The sequence below is a fragment of the Lagopus muta genome, chromosome 6 (genome assembly GCF_023343835.1).
Source record: "Lagopus muta isolate bLagMut1 chromosome 6, bLagMut1 primary, whole genome shotgun sequence".
Lineage (NCBI taxonomy): Eukaryota > Metazoa > Chordata > Aves > Galliformes > Phasianidae > Lagopus > Lagopus muta.
Window position 1 is genome coordinate 18,345,162 of NC_064438.1, and position 23,268 is coordinate 18,368,429.

Consider the following 23,268-nt stretch of genomic DNA (forward strand, 5'->3'; position numbering starts at 1 on the left):
GACCGAGCGCTCGGCCGGCGCCATGCAGCGCCGCAAGGTGGATAATCGAATCCGGGTGCTGATTGAGAACGGGGTGGCGGAGCGGCAGAGGGGCCTCTTCGTGGTGGTCGGCGACCGCGGCAAGGACCAGGTGAGCGCCTCGCGGCTGCGGTGCCGGGAAGGAGTGCTGGGATTCAACTTCACGACGCGTTTAAATACCCTTCCGTTTTGCCCGGTGTTGCTCGGTAGATACCGTGGCTTCAAACTTGAGGACAGGTCAGCGTGGAACGTTCATAGAGTCGTTTGAGTTGGAAGGGACCTTAAACGCTATCTGGCCCGCCTCCCCTGCAAGGAGCGGGGACATCCGTGCTAGGTCAGGTGCTCGCAGCCCATCCATCCTGGCCGTGGATGACTCAGGGATGGCGTCCACCTCTCTGGGCAACCAGTGCCGGTGCTTCACCGCCCTTACTGTAAAAAATTTTCTTCCATCCAGTCTTTTTATCTGAAACAGTTTGCCCCCATCTCGTCTCAGCAGACCCTGCTGAAAAATATATTGCTCCATGTTAGTTTACGAGTGCGGTTGTGCATTGATGTTCCTGTGTCTTGGCAGGTGGTTATACTTCACCACATGTTGTCCAAGGCAACTGTCAAGGCCAGGCCCTCTGTCCTGTGGTGTTACAAAAAAGAGCTGGGCTTTAGCAGGTAAGGTGCCTTTTACATCTCGTGTTGCAGTAGATGTCTGAGTGCTCTCTGAAGGAAAAGCTTTGCGGCTGCTCTGCTCAGCATGGGCTGATTTGGTTGTCAGGAGAAACAAGTCTTATTTTAGTAGGAGATACAGGATGCTCGATTTTCCAGAGCTAAAATTCAGTCTCAGGAGTGTGGTTGGCATCAACGCTACGTACTTCTGCTTTCCTTCTGTAGCTCCAACACTAACCCTGTTGTCCTGGGCCTATTTCTCCCTTTCTTTTCTAATCTCAAATGGCCAAAACTTCAGTGCCTCAGTAGCATATACAGCCGGGTGCAGATTAGACGTTACTGTTGCTTTCATTTGAGAAAAGGTTTAAAATGTTAGTTCTTAGGTTTACATGCATACTTGCAGTCTGGGCACAAAGCTGGGAAGGGTTACTTGAAACTACATGATTCCAACCAGATGATTTCTTCCAAAACCGGCTGGTTCTGGGTGGTTTCAACCACTTTGGGCCAAAGGCATTTGGGAACATACCCTGAATACAGTATGTGTAATGCAAGACTTATCCTTGGAGGCTGAGCTCTGAATTCCATTTAGCCTTGAAATGAGGAACGAGTGCAGTCTTCTCAAACCCTTTCCTAAAAAAACTTACATGAAGTTTTGTTCTCCAGCCACCGGAAGAAGAGAATGAGGCAACTGCAGAAGAAGATTAAAAGTGGAACCTTGAACATAAAAGATGATGATCCTTTTGAACTGTTTATAGCAGCCACAAACATTCGCTACTGCTATTACAATGAAACTCATAAGATTCTTGGTAACACTTTTGGCATGTGTGTGCTTCAGGTAAAGAATTAAACTTTTTGCTTGAGGCATGTAGTGCTATAATTGGTGGCTTTGAGTTTAAAAGCTGCAGTAATTCTGTTTGTTGCTCCTGTTACTTAAGTTATGATGGCCTTACTTATCTTTTATGGGTTTTGTGGGGAGTGACATAGCCTTCCTGGGTAGAATTTTAATGGGAAGTTGGTTAATGCAAATGTTAAGCTGGAATTAAACTCAGATAAAGAATGTTTATAGTTTTTCTCTTCTTTTTAGTAGTTGCTATTGCACTTGTGAATTCTATGCAGCTTTGAAGGTTTTTTTATTTTGTTTCCTAGGATTTTGAGGCCTTGACTCCAAACCTGCTAGCTAGAACTGTAGAAACAGTGGAAGGGGGTGGAATTGTAGTAATTCTCCTGAGAACAATGAACTCACTGAAGCAGCTCTATACAATGACCATGGTATGTTCAATGTAATGTGTCTGTTTTAGATGGGCAGCTACATTTGGTGATGCTAAGTGATTTTTTTTTTTTTTTTGCTTTTGTTATGGGTTGTAGTCTTTCTTCCATTATTTTTGCTGCTCCTTCTTTCGTTTATCGTGGAATGAGTCTTTTGTTTAGGCAGTTACACCAACCCTTGTTCTGCCAACAAGCTCAACTGTCTTCATTTCACAGTAGTGTTGGAAATTATTTATGCTGTTTGCACACATGACAAAGTGAAGGAAAAAAGTGTTTTCTGACTCAGTGCTAAGTGAGATTAGCTGCTTCGTTCCTTTGTATTTCTAAGGATAATTTTTTCACACAGAGTATACCTAACCTTGTAGCAGGGACAGTTTATAACGCCAGTAGGTGAATTAAAGCATTAAATTATTTTTACTTAGCATCCCTCAGTACAAGAAAGACATTGAGATTTTGGAAAGGGTCCAGAGGAGGGCGACTAAGATGATCAGGGGGCTGGAGCACCTCCCCTATGAGGACAGGCTGAGGGAGTTGGGCTTGTTCAGCCTGGAGAAGAGAAGGCTGCGGGGTGACCTCATTGCAGCCTATCAATACCTGAAGGGAACCTACACCCAGGAGGGGAGTAAACTCTTCAAAAGGGCTGACAACAGCAGGACTAGGGGAAATGGTTTTAAGTTGAAGGAGGGAAGATTTAGGTTAGATGTTAGGGGGAAGTTCTTTACTAGGAGAGTGGTTAGGCCCTGGAACGGGCTGCCCAGGGAGGTTGTGGATGCCCTGTCCTTGGACGTGTTTAAGGCCAGGTTGGACGGGGTCCTGGGCAACCTGATCTGAATGTGTATGTTTGGTGGCCCTGCTAGGCAGGGGGGTTGGAACTACATGATCCTTGGGGTCCCTTCCAACCCGGGTGATTCTGTGATCTGTGATCCCTGTGCTGCTTAAAATGTTCTGTGTGTAGTACAAGTGGCCTTTTAATCAGACAAAAATATGTGAGACCACACTGAAAAGTCTTGGTGGGAGAAGTATGTTTTTAAAGCAATATTTGGAATACTTGATTGTCTCAGTGAACAAAGTCAGAATCCAGCCTGGGATGCAGTGTTGATGGAGAGAGTGACGTAGTGGGGAACAAATTGGATTGTCCCATGCGTAATAATCTTGTAAGTGTCACTGTTGGCGCTGCTCCTTCTCCAGACTGACTTTCTGTTTCAGGATGTACACTCTCGATATAGAACAGAGGCACACCAGGACGTGGTAGGACGGTTTAATGAAAGGTATGTTATTAGGCATTCAAAGCATGTCCAGGAAGGGTGTCTAGAGCAACGCTGTATATTCATATTGGGAAAGTATCCTGTAAGTTTGCATGAGAATAAATAAAGCTTCTTTGCTGCTTCTGTGAAGTCTGTATGTACTATCCTGGAAATGAATGTTATATCTTGTTGGAGGAATTGTATACAAAATTTTAGCATTATATTACAAAGGATGTGTAAATGTGCCCAGATTTGTAAAATCTTCTGAGTTCTGCTCTTGAAATGCTGCATAGAAACATGTACACAGATGAAAGGAAATTCAGGTACTCACTGCTTACTATATCTACTATAAAACATGGAACTGCTCACTGTAGAGTCTTCTCTGTGGCTTTAGAACTTTGTTTTAAACGCGATTCCTCTCCTTTTGTTCTATAAAGTTCTTACTGAGTGCTTGAGCCCTTGCTCTAGCCATTGGCAAAATTTGTTCTTTTGCATGCAGGTGATATTTATGTGTTGTCAGAAATTAGAAGGATGAGTAAACCAGGCACTGACTGCAGTCTTTGCTGGTCAGCATTTGTCACAATTGTTGTCTTACACTTCTATGCAGCTACCTCCTGCTTAAACACTGGAAATTACTTTCTAGTTCTCTTGGTGGATCATCATATGTTAGTGGTTTTCTTTGGAGGCCTGTGCCCCTGTAAGTGGATGCCTGTTCTGCATCTTTCTTGATAAAAGGCATGTGACCAGTTATGTGAACTTGTCTCAGCTTAGCTTTAAGCTGCTCTTGCTGTAAATACTTAGTACAGAGGTTTAATTAATCACCAAGATGCAATAGTGTTGCTAGTGCTTTTACTGAGTTGCCTTTGCTTGACTGCTCAGGTTCATTCTGTCTCTGGCCTCATGCAAGAATTGCATCGTGATTGATGATCAGCTGAATATCTTGCCCATCTCCAGTCACGTTGCAAACATCACACCCGTCCCACCACAGTCACAGGTCAGTAAGCAATGACAGACACTTTTCGTTGGGAGAAACCAGTCGGAGTTGAAAAGTGTTAAAGATCTGAAAAAGAGGAAGGTTTCCTTTCATGCTGATTGATAGCAGATAATGGCCTTGTAGAGAGGATGAAAAATGTTCTGCAGAAAATATACCTCATGTGAGTGAAGCATTGGGAAGATGTCTTTTTGTTCCTCTTTTTTTCTTCTTTCATTTCATCTGGTGAGTTGAAGCTTAATTGCTGTGGTTACTGTTTCAGAAGTGCATAGAGAGATTTTAAGCTGATGAACAGTGAGGATGAGACAAAAAGACTTCTCAAAGGCTGGAAGGTGGGAAAACTCTTTGGAAAGAAGCATATTAAAAGGCTGAGGATACCTGATAGCTCAAAGCTGTGGTACTTGTTTCAGTTTCTGAGTGAATTATGCATGCCAAATCTCAGAAAACATTCACTGAGTGCAAGCCAGACATGCAGCTTGTGCTGTATGCGTTCCTTTATCACTTTCAGTTGCAGATGAAAAAAATGGAAATAAATTTAAATAGAAATCTTTAAGCTTTTGAACTGTTGGTTTGTGTGGTCGAGGAAATACTATTGTTAATTCTACTGAAGACAGTAAAAACGTAAACAGCGTTGATGCTAAAAAAAAAACCAACATGTCTTAACATTATAAAAACATTGACAGCAACAGAAATGCTCATCTCTTGGATGGATAGACAGATGTCTTTGGAATTTTCAGTGCCAATTAGGCAGAATCTGTTTCTACTTGAAATGGATTTCTTTTGTGTCCAAACTCATTGATTAGCTTTGAAAATATTTACATTGGTTAGAAAACTGACCAATTGCTGCTGCTTCCTTCTAAATTACAGTATGTACATCCCATATGACAGGCATAATGAGGATCATAATAACATTTTGGCTTATCCTGAAGACTGAAAAATAGATTAAATTCTTCTGGAAAAATTGTCTGTGGTTTCTTCTTTCTGCCATTACCCAGTTACCATGTACTGAAAAATACTTTGCTTTTTTCTTCCAAGACTGGGAAAGCCAGGATACTTGTTGTGTAACCATTCTTCTGAAAATGCATTAAAATTGAAGTGTTAAATACCTGTCTATGCACTTAAACTTTCCTGTCTCTAGATAATATATTCAACTTGTGGTGAAGCTTTCTTTCAGATATCTTTACCTGATGAAAGATATCCCAGGACATCACAAAAGTATAATTGTGCTGAGGTGTCCTACTAATCCTGTTATGGAAAACTCTGTGTTTATAGGAAGATAGTCTTCGGCCGCAAGACTTGGAGCTGAAAGAGCTGAAGGAGAGCCTGCAGGATACACAACCTGTAGGAGTTCTGGTGGATGGCTGTAAAACCTTGGATCAGGTTGGTGTAATACTTAAATGCAAGACCCTGGGTGCTTGCCCAGTCACTGTAGGAGCAGTATTTGTGTCTCATCTTTCAAGTAATCAAATCCGAGAGCGTGAATGTTGATGGGAGTTGTCTTAGAGAGAAAGATTTCTTGAAAAATTGTTTGAACAGAATAGCTCAAAGTGATTTTCTTTATAAGGTTGGGAATAAGTAGAAGGGCTAGAATGGAGGCAGGAAGCTGATCTGGAGAAGTTAGCATTTAAAAAGTTGATGAACTTGTAACTCGGGGGTTTGAAATAAGCAGGAAATAAATGTTAACGGTCTGCACTGTGTTTTAGTGTACTCTCATAACTGCTTCCCTGACAATTCTTTTAGTCGCATTTGAGAATCACTGACCAGTGCACAGGAAAAGACCCCTTTGTAATTTCTTTCCTGTTTCACACTGAGAAATTACTGTTCAGAGTTTCTGAGATTTACGCACTGCTTTAAAGCGTTTTCATAGTTGGCTTTTTCACTGTCCAGATCCGTTCATCTTCCTCCTCCCCTAGCAGTGTACCTCTTCCTGTCTTTCTGACTGTATTCTGTGCTCATTGGCATGGGAGTAGTAATCGAGCTGTGCTGATTGTTCATGTGTGTTTTAGCCTGACCGTGTTCAAGAGCTGGGTGGATCAAGCAGCTTCTTTCCTATTATTTGTCTCATCTTGTTTTTCTTCTCCTTCCTGTACTAAGGAAAATTCATGTGGCAAACCCATACGTAAAGCCAAAAACAACATAGTCAAAGTGAATTTTAGTTTCTTGTATTTTTCTGATCATCAGGCAAAAGCGGTTCTGAAATTTATTGAAGCCATTTCTGAGAAAACCCTGCGGAGCACTGTGGCATTAACAGCAGCCAGGGGACGTGGTAAATCTGCTGCTTTGGGACTGGCTATAGCTGGAGCGGTAGCTTTTGGGTGAGGAATGTCCCCCATGTCCCAAGTTTTATTTGCATCCGTTAATTTTTTTTTTTTTTTTTTTAAATTATGATAAGATTTTAATATATTTACAATTTCCAGCCCTACATCCTTCTCGTTTGTAGTTCTTGTATGTTTTAATTGCTGCCTAAGCTGATACTCAAGTTTTTCTGTTTTATAGTAATCAGAAATCCTCAGTCTTTAAAAATCAATCACAAGGTAAAAAGTGAGATAAGTATATAAAGGAATCTGCTGTTATTAAGTTGGAAAGTTATCTGGTTATTAAGTAAAATCAACCCCTCGTATTAAAATGAATCCTTTGTGCGTAAATTTGGTAGAAAAGGAGTTAAATTCTTGTTTTATTTTTCTCTGCAGTTACTCCAACATTTTTGTCACATCGCCAAGTCCTGATAACCTTCACACTCTCTTTGAGTTCATATTTAAAGGCTTTGATGCACTGCAGTATCAGGTAAGGAGGGCAGGCCGTTTTGCAATGCTTTCGCAGAGTTCCTGTTTAGGAGTACTTTGCATCTCATCTCCAATGTTTGCTGTGTGTATCAGCTTCTGCCCTACCAGCCTGTTTAATAATGCTCTGTGAAAGCAAATCATAGTATGAGTACGTTTACCTCTATATTTATAAGTTGGGAAATTTGGTTCCTTTCTGCTTGAAAATAGTTTTTAACAGGTAAATCTTCTCAGTACAAGGTTTCTCAATGGTAATCTGAAATATCAGGGCACGTGTAGCAAATGTGTTTTGATGGTGATGACAAACTGTATTTTTCTAAGCTCTTGGACTGTTCATGCAATTTTACAATGTTTTCTTTTAGGAACACCTGGACTATGAGATTATTCAGTCTTTAAACCCGGAATTTAACAAAGCAGTTGTCAGAGTGAATGTATTCAAGGAGCACAGACAGACTATTCAGGTGGCTGGCCTTCTTTGCACACTGAGCTTTCTATTTTTTTATTCATGACTGTTTGTTTTATGTAACATGTAACTATTGTGGATAATTTTGCTTTGAGGCAGACCCTCAATCTGGTGTGTGACTTGCATAAAATATTTTACATCGTTCTGTGGATAACTTGTAGATTACAGAGTGTCCCTGGTAGTTGCTTCTGCATTCCTTCTTGAAACAGAAGTGAAAAAAGGTGAAACAAATAGTGAAGGAAGAGCATATGTTTCTAGTTACTAGATTTTCTTTGTTTTTGTGATCTATGCAGATAAATGTTTTCAAAAATGTTTAAAACAATATGTGTGATGGTGCCTTTGTTAGGATAACATGAACCCTTTCCCATGGGTTCTCTTCATTCATGAGGAACAGGGATTGTCAGATCTCAAGCTTTGCCATCTCTGATATTTCCCTATATCCCAGAGCTGTTGTTGATGGTGTCCTCTCATTCCTTGTAGTACATACACCCTGCTGATTCTGTGAAACTGGGTCAGGCTGAACTTGTGGTAATTGATGAAGCTGCTGCCATTCCTCTCCCCCTGGTGAAAAAACTGCTAGGCCCTTACCTTGTTTTCATGGCTTCGACAATCAATGGGTAAGACTTGAGCATCTCCAGGCTACTTGGGAAAGCAGTTCTGTGACTGCTAATTGACTATTTCTTGTCTACTGTGTTTCTTTTTATAATATGCACTATCATAATTGGGTCTTGCTTATTTTTGATCATATGGAACTGCTCTTCAGAATGACACAGTCAGTACAAGCGCTTGCTTCTTTCCTTTTGGTTCCACTGCAAATTCATTGAGTATTTGTCTTACACCTCTTCTGTTCTGCTAAGAACAGCATATGAATGAGATTCTGCAATCTGTTAGGAGAGCAGTGAAAACTTCTATCTGGTATGATGAGACTAAAAAAGTGACAGGGTAGGCTGCTCTGTCCTATATGTGCAACAACGACAAAACACAGCAATTCTCGCAGATGGCTGAAGCCACTAAAGGCCTCAGAATGGCACATAGTTCTGTGTTGGAGCTTCTTCATGGCTCAGGATTGCCGTTTGGTCATTTGCTACAGACTTTTGTCTTCTGTTTTGCAGGTATGAGGGTACTGGTCGATCGCTGTCTTTGAAGCTTATTCAGCAGCTCCGGCAACAGAGTGCACAAGCCCAAGTCACCATGACAGCAGAGAACAAATCTACAGCTACAGCCAAACTTGCCTCAGGTACTCCATTGATTTCTGGACTACAGTGTATCCCTGATGTCTGGTGTCGCTGCTCAACAATCCCTGTGGGTGTCCCATGTGTCCATGTACTGTGCAGCTGTAGGAAGGTAGAGGTATGGAGAAATGAGGAAGCTCTTCTCATATCTTTTTTTTTTCCTCATGATTTTCATATGTCAAGGCATTTAGGGGATCAAAGCTATGCAAGCAATGATCATTGTACCTTCCTCCTGATCTTACATGAAGAAGCAGACTGTGAAGGCTCCAGTTGGAGCAGTTACTTTTCAAGTGCTTTCTCTGCTGTTCAGATTTGGGTGTGTTTCTAATCTCCCGGGAGCCCTTCAGAGGGCGCTGATCCTATTGAACTCTTTGCTGGCTGTAACTTCCAGTACTGGAGGTTTTTCTCTGAAATGTCTTTGCAGCTCGTACATTGCATGAGGTCTCCCTCCATGAGTCAATCAGATATGCACCTGGTGATCCAGTTGAAAAATGGCTGAATGATCTGCTGTGTTTGGACTGTCTCAGCATCACCAGAATTATCTCCGGCTGCCCGCTGCCTGAGGCTTGTGACCTGTATCCTTACTCAAGTGATGTGCTCTGGTAAAATATCTTGCTTTTGGGTGATGCAGGCTTTCTCAAGCTTATGTGCTGTGAATTCTCAAGCTGATGTGGTAACCTCAGAGCACGATCTTTTGGCAGAAGACCATGCTTCTGGAGTTGAGCTCTTATCACTACCTGATACGATCCCTGTGTTACCAGGACATTACTAAACTTTATTTTTATTGCAGCGACTAAGGAAGGGCTGAGCAGAAGGAAATCCTGGTTAGAGTTACACAGTGCAAAGCTTTACAGATTGAGGGAGTGAAAGTTATAAACAATACCCAGTCGTTAATTCACTCTTGTAGATAGAGCTGTAGATTCCTAATTGCTTAAGCCTGCACATAGCCTGAGGCTGAGTGGAAAATATAACTTAAACCAACAAGGAGAATTTTTTTCCCCATTTTCCAGGGAGTTTAATTCCTTAACGCTGTGTTTAGATATTATGTAAATAGAGACACACTCTTTTGTTACCACAGAGCATCAGAAGTTTTTCTGCAGCGACTGATGGCCCTTTATGTGGCTTCACACTACAAGGTAAAGGTCATGCCGCTTCTGTCAAAATTTCAGCTAGGAATTTTGTGGAGGGAGTACTGCTTGTTACAGGAAGTCTGATTGAATTGGTGTTATTGAAAATTTCTGTTCAGCTTCAGTTGTTTTTTGTTGTATACATACCTGTATTCTTGTGAGAAGGAGAATCTTTAGCCTTACCTGAATACACTGGAATTACAGGTAACTGAAATATTTTTGTCTTGAGAAATTCGGGAGGCTAAATTCCAGGTGAGCCTACAAGCTTATTGGTATCAGTGATGAACACTCTTCTGCAATTCTCTTCACAGTATCTTAGTAGCATCAAGTTAAGCAAAAGAGCAGTATTGCTGTACTATTGACAAAAGTAATAATTCATCTCTTGAGTTTCAAGACCATGGGTGACTGGTGAAATTAGGAAGTGCTGAAGTACTGAGTACTAAAAATCTGACCCATGAAATAAATTTATTTCAGGTTCGGTAGACTAAGAGATATGTAGATGCATAAAAATAGAAAGCTCAGCTTAGTATATGAGAACACGAGTTTTCAATTTAGCAAAAGAGATGTTGTTTGGTAGCATAACAACCACAAGCTGCCCTGTTAGGAGATTCATCCATCAATATTCTACTTCCAATTTTCTTAATAGACCTAAATTCAGACTGTGGAGGACTATTTAGAGCTCTTCTCGTGGAATAATATTTGAGCTTTCTCATCCCTTTCTCATCCATATTTACCTTCTAGAACTCTCCCAATGACCTCCAGATGCTATCTGATGCACCTGCCCATCATCTTTTTTGTCTGTTGCCTCCTGTTCCACCTACGCAGAATTCGTTACCAGAAGTACTTGCTGTTGTTCAGGTGAGAGGGCATCCTGTATCTATGAAGTGAACTGTTCAGTAAATGAAGCAGGGATAATACACTGTGAAGCAGCAGTGTACTATCCAGGAGTAGAAGGTAGCTTCAGGCTGTGTTTTCGAGTAGCACAACAGTGTATTAAGGCTGTTTGGGTTTGTTTGGTTTTGTTTTGTTTTTTTTTGCTTTCTTTTGTTAACACTAATTGCTGCGTAAGTATGTTGTGATGCTGATCCTTTCAATTCCAGACTTTAAAATATTTTTGTGCTGAGAAGCTTTCTGAGAAGCTCAGCTGCTGGTTCAATAAATTATCATCCTGCTGTTTCAAATTCCTACCAAAGAGTGCTGATTCACTGGTTTATTATGCTTATTTTGTGTGTCTGGCATTCCTTTTACTTGCAATGGAAACACAAAAATACAAATGCATCAGATACAGATGCTCAGAGTTGTGGAAATATTTGTCCGAGTATCTGACGGTATGCTTCCTTCCTTCCTTGAGAACACAGATTCTTAATTATTGGTGTTCAGTGCAACTAGTTAAATTGGCTGTATTTTAAAAGAAAAAGAAGGCCCATTTACAGAAGTACATGATACTTCAAGAGAAATACTGGGAGACAAGATCTAATGTTTGCTGCTGGCAGACTACAGAAAATACATAGAGCACATCCTGTGCTTTAATCTCTTTTGGCTTCTTTTGTGCCATACTGTCCTGCCTGCTCACTGCTGTGCTTTTTGAGACAGTGGTTTTAGGGACAGAGCCTGTTCGTTGGCACATATCTGTTAGCTCACCATGTTGCAGGTGAGGCATCAGGTGACACGTCAGTTCTGCATAGTGCACTCAGCAGCTGAGGATAGATTTTGATACGTTCTGGTGGAATGACTGCGGGAGAAAAACTTTTTCTCCATTCATGGCCTTTTTACCTTTTCTGGCAGGTGTGCATGGAGGGAGAGATCTCTCGCCAATCTATCATGAACAGCCTTTCTAGGGGAAAGAAAGCCTCTGGTGATCTTATTCCCTGGACCATTTCAGAGCAGGTAAATAATTTTGGCTGTGTATTCACACCAGTGATATCTTGCAGCGCTATTGCTTGTTTCCAAAGTATCCTGAGTAACTCAAGTTGACTTTTGTCTCTTATGCAGTTCCAAGATCCAGACTTTGGGGCCCTGTCTGGTGGGCGCGTTGTTCGCATTGCAGTTCATCCAGATTATCAGGGGGTAAAGTATTGTGAAACCCAGTTATTGTCAACAGTCAGCAGAGGCACTAGCAGCCAGGCAGACCAGAGCTTTGCCTGACCCAGTATGCAATGTAGATGCAATGACGCTTATTGTGAGAGTACCAAATGTTCACACTGGTGTTTGATGTTTTCAGAACGCCAGAGATATGCAATGGCAATTACTGTGCTGTCCTGAGCTCCTGACTGGGCTCTTGTTGTGATTTTGGTCATCCATCAGGTTCTGTGGTATTTTTCCCCATGGAGTTCCCATGTAGCAATCAAAATATGTTTTTGCAGTGGCTGAATAATTTTTAAACTTATGATTGTTAATGGATTTGTAAGGGGGAAATGTCGTCCTGCTTTAGAAAACAGATCTGTCTTTTTGCTTACAGTGTATTTTTCCTACTTCACAGATGGGCTATGGCAGCAGAGCTCTGAATTTACTGCAGATGTACTATGAAGGCAAATTCCCATGTTTGGAAGAAAAACCAATCCAAAAGCCAAAAGAAATTGCAACTGTAAGCAGTGAGGTATGGAACTCAGTCCATTTATCGCTTTTTTCCTTGTGCTAAATTATCTACTTCTTGCTGTAAATCTCAATATTGATTTATCTAAGTAAATACAGAATATTCCTATTTATTCTTTGTACAGAATAAAGGATTTAATTTGTAGACTGCCCTGAACAATGCTGTTAACTCATTTCCACTTTCTCTTTCAGACTGTTAGTTTGTTAGAAGAAGTTGTGACACCTCGGAAAGACTTGCCACCTTTACTTCTCAAACTGAGTGAGAGACCAGCTGAGAGTCTAGACTACCTTGGGGTATCATATGGCTTAACACCAAGATTACTTAAGTAAGATCTTGTTCTGTTTACTAGTTACACCCAGTGTAAAAGCATAGCTATATAAATAATAGAATATCTGCAATTTGGGAATAGTATAAATATAGATGTAAATATTTTACCTCTCAGGCATCCTCTTCCTTTCTCCATGCTTCCATTGATTTCAAAATCTGGGCAGCTCCAAGCCTTGTACTCCTGCAGGACCTTTTCTTGTGCAGTGTAGCTGAATCTAATCACTTAGCACATCCTTCAGAGTAGTTTTCCCTCAAAATCATTGTGAAGGAAAACCCTTTCTCTTCTCAATCAGCTCTGTGACCCTTCTGAACAGTTAATTACCTTTAACTGCTTGTTTTTTCTAAGCTAGAACAGTAAGAAAAACCTGTAATAAAAAGGGATGAGTTAAATACTCTCGTGACCTCTAGAAACAAGAGCTGCTGCTAACTTCAAAGTTACTTGTTTATTTACATTTCCTAATGTAAATACATTTCAACAGAAATTGCTGCTGCTTCTCATTTTTCTCACCAAGGAGGAACGGAGTTACTGCAGCAATAAATAGTTTAATTTTTTCTAAATAATTAATAATAATAATAATTTTTCTAAAGTTTGCTCTCCATGTTATAGTTTTATACAAGAACTTAAACTTTTATAATAAATTGTAACTTAAAAATTATATCTGTAACATATTTACATTTCTGAGACTCTGTATGAAAAGTGTTGAATCCATGGTTTGGGAGACAGTTTCAAAACTACGTAAAATTCTTTCTGTTAGTAACCTAACAGCAAAGCAGTAATTTACCACCTGAAACTTTGGATCTGAACCACAGAACCAAAATTTCTGTGCTGGCCTGTCCACTTTTACAGAGGAGCATTTCACAAAAGATGTGATTGAGTCCAACAGAAGACCCAAGGAGGCGGGTTTGTGACTGACCCAGTCAGAGTGATGTTAGACAGATGTGTGTGATTCAGCATTTCAGATACAGAGACTGTAGCTTGCTTTGTTCTGTGATAAGTATGCTGTAAAGTTCATAGCAAAATGTGAGGGTGAATTATTTAGTGGAATGCAGCATCCAAACTGAATAGTTCTGGAAAAGGCTTCATCTCTGTAAATTATAAAGCAAATGGCTCATCACTATTGAACAGTTCTTTTCAGGACAGAAGGAAGGATAAAGTGTTCACTGTTTTGAATTGTTTTTCTGCTAGATTTGGTGGGAACAGATAAAACAAAGAGGAATAGTAACATAGAGTTGCTGGGGTTTTCATGTAGGGCTTGCTACTGAAATTTGCAACATCCTGCATGGCTGATGAGTAGTCATCCTTTAGCCTGTGGAGGTGGATTGCCAGTGACAGTTGTTCTGGGGCCTGACTTCTTTCTTTTGTCTGAGACGCCATATGTTTCATCTCAGCAGGACCTTCACACTAGTATTCCTTTTCCTGGGCAAAATGAAATTAGTATCAGTTCACAGCCAAGATGAGGAGGATGGAAAGGGAATCTCAGGTCTGTCTGGGGCTCTCTCTGGTCCATAAGTGATCACTGAAGAAGAGTGGAGTCTCTGAAGTGAACTATAAATCCTTCACACTTTCCCAGGATATCCCTAAGGATTCTGTGGTGTTTTTGATTTGCCTGTTTTAATAGAGATCCTGGAAGCATGCTGAATACAAGAGGTCTTCTTATCTGCTAGTTTTTGAAATTTCATTCATTTTCTGAGGCAATGATGATCATTTTTAACTGCTCTGGTTAGAATTTCAATCAGTTAGATTGCTGTTGGTATTTTCTGTCAGTGTTTATTTTTATTATTTGGTAGGGTAGTGCCTACCTTTCAACAGTTGCTCTTGTATAATAGATAAATTTTATTTAAGCACAAGTATTATTGCAAAATCAACAGCTCCATATTTCTCAGTGTGCTTTCTGTTGTCATTTTCCCTAGGTTTTGGAAACGTGCTGGATTTGTGCCAGTTTATCTAAGGCAGACACCAGTAAGTAGCATACTGTTTTTGAATGAAATCCAGCCCTGTTAAAATCACTGGGCATATTTCCATTGGTTTCTGTGAGATTTCATTTGGGCAAAAACGTTTTCTGAGACTACATTTGGAGTTTGTTTTATATTCATTTTTGTTCTTTTGGCCTAATAGTTCACTAGTGGAATCAAGTATTGGGGTTGTGAATGTGGAATTCTAAGTAATTTACACTTAAAGAAATAGAGCAAGGGTGCAGCTGGTCAGGGTTATTATTATTGTAGTCATAGGTAAAATATGCAAGTTGTCCCTGAACTGCCTGCCATCATTTTTCTAGGTATTTACCAGAAGTAGCTGTAGTGATTATTGTACTTCTGGAGAAAATAATTTGTTTGTCTCATCACTGTATTTTGCTTTAGTTTTTTTTTGGCTCTTGAGCTGTACAGTGGGTTTGCAGCATTAGTTGAATATATCTCAAGAAGCCAAAATCCCTCAGCATGGGGATTTACCGAATTGTAGAAGTTCATCGTTTCGTGGTGGTCATCAGTAGCAGTGGATCTAAGAGTTGTTGATTTAGAAGACCTTTGCCTTCTGCAGTTTAGCATAGAATGCAAACAGTTGATGCTGATGATGGGAAATGCATCTTCATTATTAGAATGATCTGACTGGTGAGCATTCGTGCATCATGATGAAGATGCTGAATGAAGAGGATGTTGAGCAGGAACCTTGGCTTACTGCCTTCTGGAAAGGTAACAACTAATACTAACAAAAAATTTTGAAATATTTATTCTGGAGGTTCATGGCAGTAATTTATTTTTTCATCTTGTATAGATTTTAGGAGGCGGTTTCTTTCTCTACTTTCCTACCAGTTCAGCACATTCTCTCCCTCGCTTGCATTGAATATCCTACAGAACAAAAATATCAAACAGCAGTCGCAGCCCCGTGAGTACCCACACTCTATATTTATCTAGATTGCAGTTTAAAGTCTTTGTATAGATTTGTCGGGCTCTCAAATACATGCGTAATATGAAGCCTTGTGTGAAGTGCTATGAATTGCTCTGAGCTAGTTCCTATGTTTTGTTCTTATCATCTAAAAAAATGCTTGCATTTTTGAGTAAAAACTATCAGAACGTTTTCTGTCAATTGAAAATAGGTGGTGTTTCTGTGCTGCTCTTCTTTTTTTTTGCTGTGCTTTTTTTTTTTTTTTTTTTTAAATCAAAGATTTAAGTGCTCCAAAACTAGAGGGACCTTGAGTGTAGCAGCTAAAGGCATGAGAAAACAAAGTGAAAACAAAAAAAATGAATACTGAAGCCTGTTGAAGTTGAAATGGAAGCCTTGAGTAGCAAGGGTCAATAGGTAGAGCGTGTTATCATCAGAAATTTGGAAATTGGATTTTCTAAGAGAGAGGCTTTAGTCCATCTGCATGGTTGTGGGGTTCAGTGCAACACCTGCTGGGGAAAACACGTAGACAACGTAATAAAATGGGGCAAATAAGACAATTCTAATTTCAAGCCTCGTGGCTTAAAAGTCCACCTTAAAAGCAAGTTGCTATTTTCATTGTAAGCCTAAGAGAGTCCTCTTAAGACAACTTGGTGATCTGCCTCTTGTGGATTTTAAGTATCTGTCTTGTTGAAAAAGGTTTGGTTGTCGCTACAAGGAAAGAAAGTTTGTTATCAGCAAAACCAATATAAAGCACGGAAAGACTGAGCAAACTGTTTTTCTCAGTCAGTTCTTGCTGCTTTTAGTTTCTCTGGCATGTTTGACTTAATTAATTGATCTGTTTTGAAATTTGCAATGCTCTTGAATAAGCAAGCCAGTTTGAATAGCAGTGTTTTTCCTAGTGTCTTGCCTTCTGAAGTATATTGGGAAGTGAATTTATGGGGTAGCAGTTGGACTTCAATCAATGATGTGAAAAAGGAATTTGTTAAATACTGAGATCCTGGACAGCTATGAAGAAGAGTCTTGATGCTGATGTCTCTTTATTGTTCAGCCATCAGCCGTGCTGAATTAGAATCTGCTTTCATCCCATATGACCTGAAGAGATTAGAGATGTACTCTCGCAACATGGTGGACTATCATCTCATCATGGACATGGTACCTACCATTGCCAGGATGTTTTTTCTCAACCAGTTGGGTGATATCTCTCTCTCTGCAGCACAGTCGGTATGTTTCACTATGAGAACTGCCATGTTTTACTCTTTGCACTTTCCTGCTGTCTCCTAATTTTGGAGTGGTTTCCCATTTCATGTCATTTTTAAAAAGACTTTGTTTTAGGTGATTGCTGCTTCTGTGATCCTTTGCATGATTTCTCCTGCTTATAGTATTATTCTGCTTTTAGTTTTTGCCTTGAATAAAATCTGTAGAGGATCATATTCTGTTGTATGTTCAGTGAAGTATTCCATTCGTTTGTAATACTGTGTGAACTATGGCTGAAAAAAGCCTCAAAGTCTTGTTTCTTGAGCCTGTGCCTCAGGAAAGATGTAGTCATCTGTATTAAGTATGGAACAATGCTTGCTGACTACAGAATGATTTAGAGGTGTGCTGCTGCATCTGAGCAAAGCTTCAGCGTGTGCCAGAGAAGCCTTGTATTATCTGAGTAGAGCGAGGACTTGGTAAAATGCAGGGAGTTAAAGGATATGGTAGTGTTTGCTCTAAAAGCCTCTCTAACTGAAATATTTCTTCAGGCCCTTCTTCTAGGGATTGGCCTACAGCATAAATCTCTAGAGCAACTGGAAAAGGAGGTGGAACTGCCTAGCAGCCAGCTGATGGGTCTCTTCAACAGAATCATCCGCAAAGTAGTCCAGGTAATTGCATCTTGACACGCTTTGTCTTGGTAGTATGAGGCCAAAGAGTAATTCCAACACTGAGTGTGATGCCAGTAGAATGCTGAATTAGAATTGTGTATTTTTAATATGGCCACAAAAAATGACTGTAAATTTTGTGAGAAGGGAAAATGCTTGTGGAAGAAGCAGTATTTATATCATTGATCTGTACTTTGTTTTCCCAAGTGAGAGTGCTTGTTATGTTTTTAAATATTGAAATGCTCTTAACAAAATGCTGAGCATACAGCCTGTGAAGCCAGCTGAACTTGAGCCATTTGTTTCTGGTGGTTCACAGCTTTGGTGGCATCACAACGAAAAAACAAACGTGAGACTTTCCCAATATCATTTAGAGATGGACTTGAACTCCAGTGAAAGCACTGTAGAAATGTTGGGTCTGGTTTTCTTTTTCCCTGGTGTTTGTGATGACGTGAGAACCATGATGAGTTGCTAAATGGCAAGAGAGAAAAATTGCCATCTGCTTGCTGTTGCTTGCTCAGCCTAGGGCCTTTAGTTCTCAAGGAACGGTAGCAAAGCTTCTGCAGTCTAACACATTGCTTATTGGAGAGGTGATTTGCTCAGCATAATGAAAGTAACATACAAGAAAACTAATATACAACTTTTAGTTACAAATCCTAATCAAATAATGGTGTGTTAATAAAGAGTATTGTTAACTGTCAGCTTTCTGAGCTTATGCGAGTGACAGTTTTAGCTGTTATTTTTTATACTTTTTAATGAAAGCTATTATGTATTTTTTTCTTTAGGAAGCAACCTTGAGCTTCTTATTTTAGTATGACAGAATGTATGCATCAGAAATAAACAACTGCCTGAAATATCTGCACAGTTAGAAGAGTTTTTGCTTTGGGGACAACCAGTATTTCTTATTTATTTTAAAGCAGCAGTGTAGAAGAAACTGTTTTACATGTGTGGGCTTACTTCATTTTCAGTTGTTCGACACCGTCCAGGAAAAGGCTGTGGAAGAACAGATGGTAGCAACAAAGGACATTGTAATGGAGCCAACGATTAAATCTTTAAATGATGATTTGGTAATGATGAATTTTCTTCCTAGCACATACATAAACACTCCTCATGGTGCTCTCTCAAGCATAGAAACTTGTAATCTAACTTTTCTTGGATTAGAACTATTCCATGTCATGTCTGTCACTTTTTGGAAGTTAAACCAGCCAGCTTTACATTACATTCTTAGTCATGCTTTGCTAATCAACCATACAGATTTTTATAGAACGTACAAAGATGTTTTTGGAGTTATGTATCACAACTATATGTATAGCCATTAAATAAAAATGAAATTTCATAAAAGATAAAAACTGCAGGATCATACGGTATTTGTTTTATGAGATGTTCTTCTCTTTGTATGGGAAAGGAGTTTTACTTGTATTGCATGGTTACTGTTGCACTTAACACTTAGTGCGTCTGTATTGTGTCCTTTTGTAGGAAGAAGCTGCAAAGGAATTCCAAGAAAAACACAAGCAAGAAGTGGGGAAGCTGAAGGAAATGGACCTTACACAGTAAGAATTTATCTGTATGAGTCTCAACTCCAGTTTTTCCCTGCTGGTTATTTGAATGCTTGGTTACCAGCTCTGGCACACCGTGCACAAGGCTGTAGTTGCAGTGATTGCAAACCATCTACAAATGAGAAAAAGCAATGAGCATCTTTCAACATTGTCCACGTTGGATAAGTATATGCCTCTATTCTGATGAAAACTTTGGGTATTTTGTCCTGATAGCCAGTAATTGTTTTCATCAGCTCTCTTAACAGTTGCTTTGTTTCACACTCACAAGATAATTTGCAGTAGAAGGTAAATTCAGTAGCAGTTTATTTGTTCAGTGTCATTCACCTATATAACTCAGTACATTAATTGTTTTCCTGAAAAATGTGTCATGGGCATTAATTTTACTTTTTGCCAAGCGTGAAGTTACCAATTTCCTTTTTTCCAGTTGATGTTTTGAACAAAAAGCAGGAGGTGGTAAGTTTGCATACAACAGCGGATCAGCAGTGAGGTGTGTCTGTGGAACTGTAGAACTGAATTATGAAAGGTGGAGCTGGCTCATCATAATACTACTGCACATAGGAGATGTGGAAATGCTGGTTCAATTCCCCTCTGGCATGAGCTTGAGAGCTTCTGTTCTCCTTTGTCTCTTTCAGTGGTAAATTATGTTGCTCTGGCAAGAACTCTTACTATGTATCCATAGGGGGCTCTTGGTCCTGGCTGTGTAGAGAATGCGTATTATATGTATATAACTTATGTAGTTCTATAATGGGGAGTAATAAAATAAGCTTCCTGAGTGTAAACTCCTTATAATTTGATAGTTTTCTGTACTTCTAGATATAGTCATTAGTTTCCTCAAGCCCGGATATGTGGGTCATGTTGTGCCATGGCTGGCTCTTCTGTGTGCAGCTGTCTTCATCTCAAGTAAAAATAGTAGCTGACTAATTTTAGTATTCTAGTATTTTAAAAAAAAAGCAAAAAAAAACCCCAAAAAAACAAAAAACCACACAAAACCACCCCAGAGCTGACAGAAAAGAACAACCAAAAAGAGCTTTCTTCACTCACGGCAGTGTGCATGGACTTGTATACTTGATAGTTGTAGCTGTTGTAAAGCTGTACAGTTTTTACAATACTGAGTTGCTTGCTGAACTTCCTTGAAACGTCAGCAGATGTCACTCTTTCTGAACCAACAGGAATTACACCTGCCACTTGAATTGTCTCCCTTCTCTCTCTTTTTTGTCTCATAAATTCATTGCTCTCTACTGCTATTACAAAAGAAAAAAAAAATCTATGTTGGCTCTAGATTAATCAAGGTTAGATATGAGGAAATTTTTTTTTTTTTGAATTTTTGGTTTTCTTGTTTGAGGGTAAGACAAAAATGGGTGTGATTTGAAATGATTTGTCAGTCATAATAGAAAAATAGAATAATCACTGCTTTTTAATAGAAGTTTTAATTTCGTTTTTTATATCTGATAGTATGACATGCCTGTTTGTCATTTTGGACCATGTTCCCTTTTTCTTCATCCAGAAAAAGATTTCTGTTTGTTTCTCTGAGGAAAGAGGTACAAAAACCTATTTGGAACACTTTTGAATACAGGTTATAGAAAGCGAACAAAAAAGTCAGAGCTGTTCGGTTTGGCTCTGTCCAGTGTTGTTCAGCCTTGTATGAGCAAAGCATAGTCTAATCCTATCTCTGAGAACTTGAGATGGAGAGTAACTACTGACTTTCTTTTTGTCTATTGAAATTCATATGTTATTTCCAGGGTATTTGAACAAGGGCATTTCTATCTGCCTAGCAGTTGTTGTCTGAATGTCTGTTTGTAGAAGAAACCTGCAGGTCTTCAGTTTTCCCCAGATTCATGCAGGGAAGAGTACCATTCAAACTTACTGCTAGTCTAAGAGCAGCTGGTAATTTCACTGACTTTCCATTATATGACTTTCCTTTTTGCAACCTCTTCCTTTAGTATCAATCATCCTTCTTGGTTTGGAGGGAAGAAAAGAATTAAAAAAAAAACCAAACAATGAAGGCCTCAATCCTTTAAAAATAAATCTGTATAGTGAATACATTTTTGTCTGTGGTTGTCAGTCTTAAATCTGTCGTGTTTGAAGGCCTATATTCTAAGAAATCTACTGAGCAAAGGAGAAGTATATACCATTGCTGTGGAAAGCATTAGCACCATAGCTCTGTTTTTTGGTTGTTTTGTTTGTTTGTTTTGCTTTTGTAAATGGTACACTGTTCAGAATTCTACTTTTGTGGCAGAGACTTCCACAGAACAGTTTTGTGATGTGCACAGTACTGGCTTCTGAGAGAAAGAGCTTCATCTGCCACTGGTGAGCTTTGGATGAGCGCAAGCATTGGTTGCTATTAAGCTGTGGAGTAGTTTGTTTGTTGACCTAGTTGTGACAAGCTTTTGTATCCCTTTGCCAGTCTGGTTTTGTATGTATTTCCAAATACTGATTTGGTTGGGTGCGATGCCCTGGCTTTGTTTGAAGAGTACGTGTGTGACAGTAGAATTGCCTTTTTGTCCTATTCTACTTAAACCTGAAAATTTTACTTGGATTTTCTTTTACCTTTTTCACTTAGATATATTATCCGGGGTGATGATGAAGAATGGAATGAGGTGCTGAGCAAAGCAGGACAGAACGCCTCCATCGTCAGTGTGAAAAGGTTAGGAAAGTTGCAATACTGTGGAGAGGTCTCTCTTGTCTTTCCTGCTGGCTTTAGTGCAATAAACAGCACTCGTTCCACATCCTTGTCCCGTTGCTGCAGGAGCCTCTGATATTCCCATTGGAGAAAATGGGAAATTGGTGGAGGATTCTTTCAAATTTGAGCTTAAGCCTGCAAGATGCTGAGTCTGCCTTTCTGCAGTTTCTTCCTTTTAGTCCATCTTCTTTTACCTTGCGCAGGATGGAGGCTTTCTTCACTTGGAGATTTACAGTTGAGACTTGCCTGTTCCCCTTGATTGTTTTCCCTTTCCATGGTGACTGACAACTTAAGTAATTATGTGGTCTTCCTTCTATTTTACCTTTTGTGTATTCATATTCTTTTCATGAATGCTGGGAGCTCTGAATGTCTAGAAGCCTTACAGAAGCACAGGAGTCTTGTCAGTACTTATAAAGACTGGAGCTCTGTCATATTTGATCTAGTCAGAATGTAGTGCAGCAGTAAAATTGTGTACTTACATCTACAACTGTTGGTGATAACTATTTTTTTCTTCAGTTACTCTAACTTCCAGATGCCCTATGTGAATAGCCTTTAGGAAACATAACTTACAGCCTTGAAAAGCAATGACAAAATGTAGCTAAAAATAAAGATCCCTTATTCAAGTCAGGCTAAAGATTTTGTAGTGTCTAGAGGTTTTATATTGTACTCCTGTTCCTGCTTTCTGTAAAAGACTCTAAGTGACCCATGAAATTGGAATTATTTCCTTCCAACCACCTTCTTTGGGTTGGCCCAGAAGTCTTGAGGCAAACATTTCTGTGTAGACTCCTCAAAAGAATTTTGCATCTTGGTGGGCATCCAGCATACATTTTAACAGATATTTTGTTCCTGTTTCCCAGTGAGAAGAAAAGAAAACTAGAAATGGTAAGAGGACACAAGCAGCAGAAGAAGTTTAAGAAGACTAAAGATATAAAGCAGAAGCGGAAGAAATGACTCTAAAATGAAATCAGTGAACTTGAAATAATGAGTGACGGGTCTGTACCGTTCTCCTTTCAAACCAAAAGACTTTCTTGAGGAGCAGGAGGGTAAATGCTGAAGAGAAGGAAAAGCTTATAAGGCATTTTAAAAGTGTATTAAGGGAAGTGCAGTGACACTGCCAGGAGACGGTCTATGGAGATGTTTTATGAAGTGTGACTGCAAAGCTTGCATGAGGCAGTCTGCAGAACACTGGGATATTAGGAGGGTGCCTTAGCAGCTACAGTTTCCATTCAGACTGACAGATCAATCTTTAAACTTTCCTGCTTCTTAATGGTTGATGTCTATTAAAAAAAGTTTGGATAACAAAGCATAGAAATGCATTATCCTTTGGTACATGACTGCGTTGTAGCATTGCTGTACAGCTGGATTTATTCAGATACTGGTTCAGTAGTAAAACTGTTCTTTTGTAGCTGTGGGGAGATGCCAGTGTGGGGGACACACACTTCTCATTTGGGGCTGGCTACTCTGAGCCCTAACCCCATTGTCAGTGAGGTGGTCCCTGCTCAAGAAGTTTCAGAATACTTCTGTTTTGGAACACTGTGTTTAGTTTCTATGTACTGTGCTCCTCAAACAGCTGTAATAAAAGGCTCTTCTACATTCA

The 23,268-nt window shown here is 39.6% G+C and overlaps 1 protein-coding gene across 1 annotated transcript; it reads left to right on the forward strand.

Annotated features, from left to right (window-relative positions):
• The first annotated feature begins 3 nt into the window (after window positions 1-3).
• On the forward strand, window positions 4-23,125 carry NAT10 (N-acetyltransferase 10). The gene is made up of 28 exons (XM_048949844.1): window positions 4-130; window positions 590-681; window positions 1,339-1,510; window positions 1,822-1,944; window positions 3,148-3,209; window positions 4,065-4,179; window positions 5,449-5,556; window positions 6,358-6,491; window positions 6,867-6,960; window positions 7,319-7,417; window positions 7,900-8,036; window positions 8,532-8,656; window positions 9,076-9,226; window positions 9,691-9,787; window positions 10,520-10,636; window positions 11,564-11,665; window positions 11,771-11,845; window positions 12,258-12,374; window positions 12,563-12,696; window positions 14,610-14,658; window positions 15,293-15,386; window positions 15,469-15,579; window positions 16,628-16,800; window positions 17,322-17,441; window positions 18,404-18,502; window positions 18,912-18,985; window positions 21,552-21,635; window positions 22,529-23,125. The coding sequence occupies exons 1-28, from the start codon at window positions 23-25 to the stop codon at window positions 22,620-22,622; spliced, it is 3,060 nt and encodes a 1,019-aa protein (XP_048805801.1). The 5' UTR covers window positions 4-22; the 3' UTR covers window positions 22,623-23,125.
• The last annotated feature ends 143 nt before the right edge of the window (window positions 23,126-23,268 follow it).